At 35.9% G+C, this 5,475-nt stretch overlaps 1 protein-coding gene across 1 annotated transcript; it reads right to left on the bottom strand.

Moving 5' to 3' along the window:
- Positions 1–201: 201 nt before the first annotated feature.
- Positions 202–3,056, bottom strand: LOC133288895 (U-box domain-containing protein 17). Its single transcript, XM_061486727.1, has one exon. The coding sequence runs from the start codon at positions 2,614–2,616 to the stop codon at positions 469–471; it is 2,148 nt and encodes a 715-aa protein (XP_061342711.1). The 5' UTR covers positions 2,617–3,056; the 3' UTR covers positions 202–468.
- Positions 3,057–5,475: the final 2,419 nt, after the last annotated feature.

A 5,475-nucleotide genomic window follows, 5' to 3' on the forward strand; every position in this document is an offset into this window, starting at 1 on the left:
AAGGCAAGAAAATGAAAAATAAAAAGCCACTAGAGAGATGTGAGTAATTATATAAAAAGTTATGTGTTCAATTACTCAATATATCCACACACAAAAATGATATGATTGCGTATGTCATGGGTGCATTGTAATGGGTCTATGACCAGCATCGATTGTGAAAAATCAGTAGCATTGCTATGGCAGATCCCTTAAATTGGGACCTTAAAGATTTATCTGCAGTGGTGGCCAAGAGAAAAAATAAATACATATGACACCTTAAATGGTCCAACTCTTCTGTAAAGCATTCTCTAATTTTGCTTGATATAACTCATTACACATGCTGAAGCAATCTGCTCAACAACACTGGTCGATCTCTTAGAATACATCACATGGTATTGCTATAATTTCTTATGACTTTAATTTCAATGAAAGAATCTGTAAAGACTAGCAACAAAAATTGGGAACGTAATAAACACAGACGTATTACCACTATAAAACAGGTACAGAAATGGACATTGGTACTGAAACATCACCGGCAAAGCTTGTATCCCTAGGTGGAGCTGAATTGCTAGCAAATGCATAGCCTACACCTAATCCACCATAGTGCATAGATGCATATTCACATCTCTGAAACACTCTAGCAAGTGAAGCTGCTTTTCTTCTTGCCCTCTTTGTCCCTGTAAAAAGCAGGGTTTGAAGTAATCCAGCCAAAGCTGGCGCCTTAACCACCCTTTCTGTTGCAGCTGCACCGCCACTCCGGCACAACTCAAGCAAGGCCGCCACCGCATTCTCTTTACCTCTTGGTGTTCCACAACGCATCATTCCAATCAATCCAGCAACTGCTGCTTCCTCACTCACTACTGCTTTGGCCCCAATGGGTTGCCTAACTATCAAGGCCAATGCACCTGCTGCTTCCTCAGCAACTCCTTCATTCCCCAAAGCCCCAACTAGAGCTGTTATTGCACCTGCGTCTATCATTCTAACACAATTCTCAGTGTGTGTGGAAAGATTAAATAAAGCTGTGACAGCATCCTTCTTTCCCCTTGGTGTCCCTTCTTGCAATAGCCCTGCAAGGGCTTCAATAGCTCCCATCTTATCTGCAATTATTTTCTTGTAGTCATGAACGGCAGATAGGCTGAACAATGTCGCAGCAGCATTTTCCCTTGCTTCTGTTGTGTGCCCAAATCTCAACACATCAACAATTGATCCCAGACAACCTTCCTCATCCATGATCCTATTTTTGTTTTTCTCAAAAATGGATAGGTTGAGCAATGCGGTCACGGAATTCTCCTGGGCAACAGCATTAGGGGATGAAAGTAAGTTGCTAAGATATGGAATTGCTCCTGCTTCTGCAATGAAGGCACGGTTTTCTTTTCCAGTTTTTGCCAGCAATCGTATCTCCCGAGCGGCTACAGTCTTTCCAGATTGTGATCCATTAGCTAGCTGTTGAATGAGAAGTGTTGCCGTGGCTCTGTTGGCTTCAAGGGCAGCATTGGTGGGACAAGCTGATGCAAAAGCTTCAACCATTGCATCCATGACCTCTGGGGGGTCAAGGGGAATTCCATGTGCAGTGCACCACTGCACAATCAAATTCCTCAGAGCACGGTTAGGAACAACGCGAGTGTGGGCAAGCATTTGACCTGTTTTTGGGCAAGTTGTGTGCCCTTCATCCAACCACCGGGAAATGGAACTCCTATCATAAGTTTGACCTGTGGAAATTATCACTGGGTCTCTCATCATATCCAATGATATTGGACAGCAAAAGTCCTTTGGAACAGTTAAAAATGTTTCAGCAATTTCTTTAGTAATCAATCTCTTTTTACGCTTCTTCTGACTTCCATTTTCCAAATCAAGTTCATCTTCCTCAAATCCAAAAAGCAAAAATCTGCAATACCGAGTCATGGCCACCAACCCGTTAAGCACAGAAATTGTAGGCTCAATATCACCCTCATGATTAACAATCTGCTCCTCCAAAGCTTCAATTTCAGCTCTACAACTCGTAGCATCCAGAATCTGCAATTTCTCAACATAGAAAGATTGTAATTCAGCTGAACCAGGAATCCGACCATTCTCAAACTCATCAAGAAATGAAAAGAAGCGGATCCTGAGAGCATCATCTTTCATGTCTATAAAGAGCTTAGCTCTCCTTGATTGCTTCTGCAACAGCTCAACCTGTTCCCTGACATCCTTACTCAACTCAACATCCTTAATCGGAAAAACATCCATAAGGGTCGAAATCTCTTGGTTCAAATCATGGAAGTGACCAGAAATTGAATGGTTCTGAAGCAAAAGCCACAACTTACTCGATTGCGCGCAATAATCAAGGAGAATCTTGGACCGATACAGCAGCAGATAAAGCTCCTTAAGACAAAGCACCGCGGTAGGTGGAAGACACGTTCCAGAATCACTCAAATACTCCAAAAGCAACTGAAAAACCTCCACCTTTCGGATCAGAGACCGCGAGTTCTTGCGCTGGAAGTGGAAGGAGCGCTTTGAAAAGCACGACACAAGCTCGCTGACCACGGAAACAAGGGTTTGAACCAGGGCAACGTCGCTCAGGTCAACGGGGGCAAGAAACGCTTCCAACGTCGGCGACCTTCTCCGCCGCAGCGACGAGAAAATAGCCCCTGAAGCCATTGAAACCGGCAAAGGAAATTCTAGGGTTTCCAAATCCACAAGATGATACAAACGACCTTGAAACTCCACTTGGGTGATGTTATCTTCGAAACCCAGATACTAATTTCAGGAACCAAGCAATTTTAACGGAGAAAGACAAGGACTTGCGAAACTTTCCGACGCTTAATCAGATCTGTGGAATTTTCTGGGAAAAACTTTCTGGCTTCCCAATCGGCACAGCACGCGCAAGAGAAGAGAGACTATGAAACAGTTGTTGTTGTTGTTGTTGTTGTTGTTGGGTGGAGTTTGAATGTTCAAAGGGTTAAGAATAAGAGATTGAGATTGAGAAAGAGAATTAAAAATTCGGCCGAATCCGCGTATTGGTTTGAGACAGAGGAGATAAAAGGGACTGAATTTCCAAAGACTTCGTTTTCTCAATTTCTAATTTTTCTAAACCGTAAGAATTTCGATGCAGCCTTCGTGAAAATGACTTTCCCAAGTTTGACGGATTAGTTATGCAGATTCTGGTCCATTTCTCTCTCTTTTTTTCTTTTTTTCTTTTCTTTTATTTTTTTCTTCCTTTGCTTTGCTGCAAGATAAGGAAAGAACAAAAGAAAGTGAAGATTTAAGATGGGGTTTGGCTTGTCAATTGAAAAAAAAAAAAAAAAAAAGATGGGTTCGGCTTTTATGGGAAATTACAGTTATGGTGTTCTTTTAATAGCTTGAGGTCATTGTTACTTTTGTCAGATGAGGCTTAAATGGTAATGGGTGGAAAAACTGGGGGGGCTCTGTGTGGTGTTATTTAGGTTTTGACTTTGTGAGTGACATAGGGTTCGAGGTAACTTTGATGATGCCCTTCTTTCATGCTTTTCTTGGTTATGATTTGAGACTTGGTGGTACACCTTTGATGCCCTTCTCTCTTGGTTATGACTTCAGACTTGCCTAAAGTCCACACTGTTTACAGCTCCTAGATATGTGTGCATCATGTTTCTTTCCCCCCACAAGGTAAGGAAATAGGGATGGTTTTACTACCCTTTTTACCTTTATATTTTGCTTTAATTCAAATATTGGTAGATGACCATTACAAAAGTGATTCTTTTTTCTTTCCAAAAAAGGAAAAGAAAAGAAAATGATTTTTTGAATGTCATATATTTTCTCGCATCGATCTCATAGTCATACCATGTTCATAATCCCTTAACAGGATAAATATAATTTGTACTAATTATTGAAGTTTATTAATTTTATTTAACAAGACCTTTTCATGTTGTTCCAACAAAAAAAAATGTTAGATAGTAAAAAAAAAATATTAAAGAATGGGCACTTTTTTACTCTTGGATAAATAAAAAAAATTTACTTCTCAACTGTCTTCTTTGAATCTGGCTAATTTTTATTAAAGATTTATTTAATTTTTTCTTATTGCGTAAAATTACCCCTTAACAACGAGTAAGAATTCAAATTTACATTAAAATCAATTTATATGCGAAAATCGATCAAGTGAGCAATTCTTGTATTTATCAACATTCTAATGCAAGAGATTTTAAAAATTGAATCAATTTTAAATTATGTTTTTTCTCAATTACAATACAATTAGTATGTGTTTGAATGAAGTTAATTTGGTTTAGAACAAATTATAATTAAAAGTTTGTTAAAAAAGCATTAACAATAAGCAATTTTCTTAATTATGAACCAAAAGTAAACATGAATAATTTTATTTTATTTATTGTATATATTTTGTTTTAGTTTTTTAAAAGGATGAAGTTTGCGTGAGATTTAGTGTCAGGAATCACGAGGAAGGAGGTTGACTTGAGAAAAGTGATGGGACCACGCGATTAGGAGGTGCGTGGAGAGTGCATGGGCTATCGATCTTAGCTGTAATTAATTTGACTTAGTCTAACTCCAAACGGCAAGTTGACCGGTGACAATCTCCAAAACACAAACCGATAAACCTATTCACTATTCCTATTTTCAATCATGCGTTTTCCGTATATGTATCGTCCTTGATGCATGTTCTTAATTCTTACAAACTAACAATAAATACTCAATTTAACATTTAGCCTTTAATAGTAATATACCCAATTCATACTTTGGATATATTGTTACTGAAAAAAAATTCACAATCATTTAATCATATATTATTAGGTCATTAAAAATAATTTCTTATCATAAGAATTATTTCAAAAATTTACATAATTAAGTGATGATTTAAAACTTATATATTGACATTACATTACAACAATAAATTTTGTGGTATTTTTCTGTTTTTTACACTTTTGTTCGTTTATACTTTGAAAGAGTTTTTTCAAAAAGGGATATTGATAATGATACCTACCCTTTTTCTTTTCCCCAAAAAATTCACATAACTCTTTTGTTTACTTTTCTTTTTAATCTCTCTTCCGTTTTTTTCATTCGTCATTATAATACGCTGACTTTGAATGTTATTATATTTTTAAAGTTATCAAAATATAAATTGTATATGAAAAGTGGTAAACTTATATATATCTTAAAAAATATTAAATCCACCTTTATATTATAAAATAAGTATAAATTTTTTAAATGAATTTTTGTAATATATTCAATTTCTTTATCTGACACGTGACTTTACAAATGAAAAATATATATTTTTACTGTCTCATTCTCTCTTAAATATTTTGTTGTTTTTCTTTCTTTATCAATTTTCTAGTTTTTATCAGTCTTTGGATTTTATTTTTTATCAATTCTTTTTTAGAATATTTTCAAAGTATAAATAAATTAAATATTATATATAAATCAATTAAAAATAGTTACTAGTTATAATAGTTAATATCAATCACTTACACATTAAAAAAAATTAAAAAAAAACATTCATTACACAAATTACTTACTAATTTTAATAAAAGTTTA

This window comes from Gastrolobium bilobum, unplaced genomic scaffold (genome assembly GCF_033153095.1).
Source record: "Gastrolobium bilobum isolate Gb01-03AN ecotype WA unplaced genomic scaffold, APGP_CSIRO_Gbil_v1 utg714, whole genome shotgun sequence".
In the NCBI taxonomy this organism is placed as follows: Eukaryota; Viridiplantae; Streptophyta; class Magnoliopsida; order Fabales; family Fabaceae; genus Gastrolobium; species Gastrolobium bilobum.

Bases quoted from the DNA above. Each gene is read 5' to 3' on its own strand.
- LOC133288895 (XM_061486727.1), bottom strand. From the start codon at position 2,616: ATGGCTTCAGGGGCTATTTTCTCGTCGCTGCGGCGGAGAAGGTCGCCG.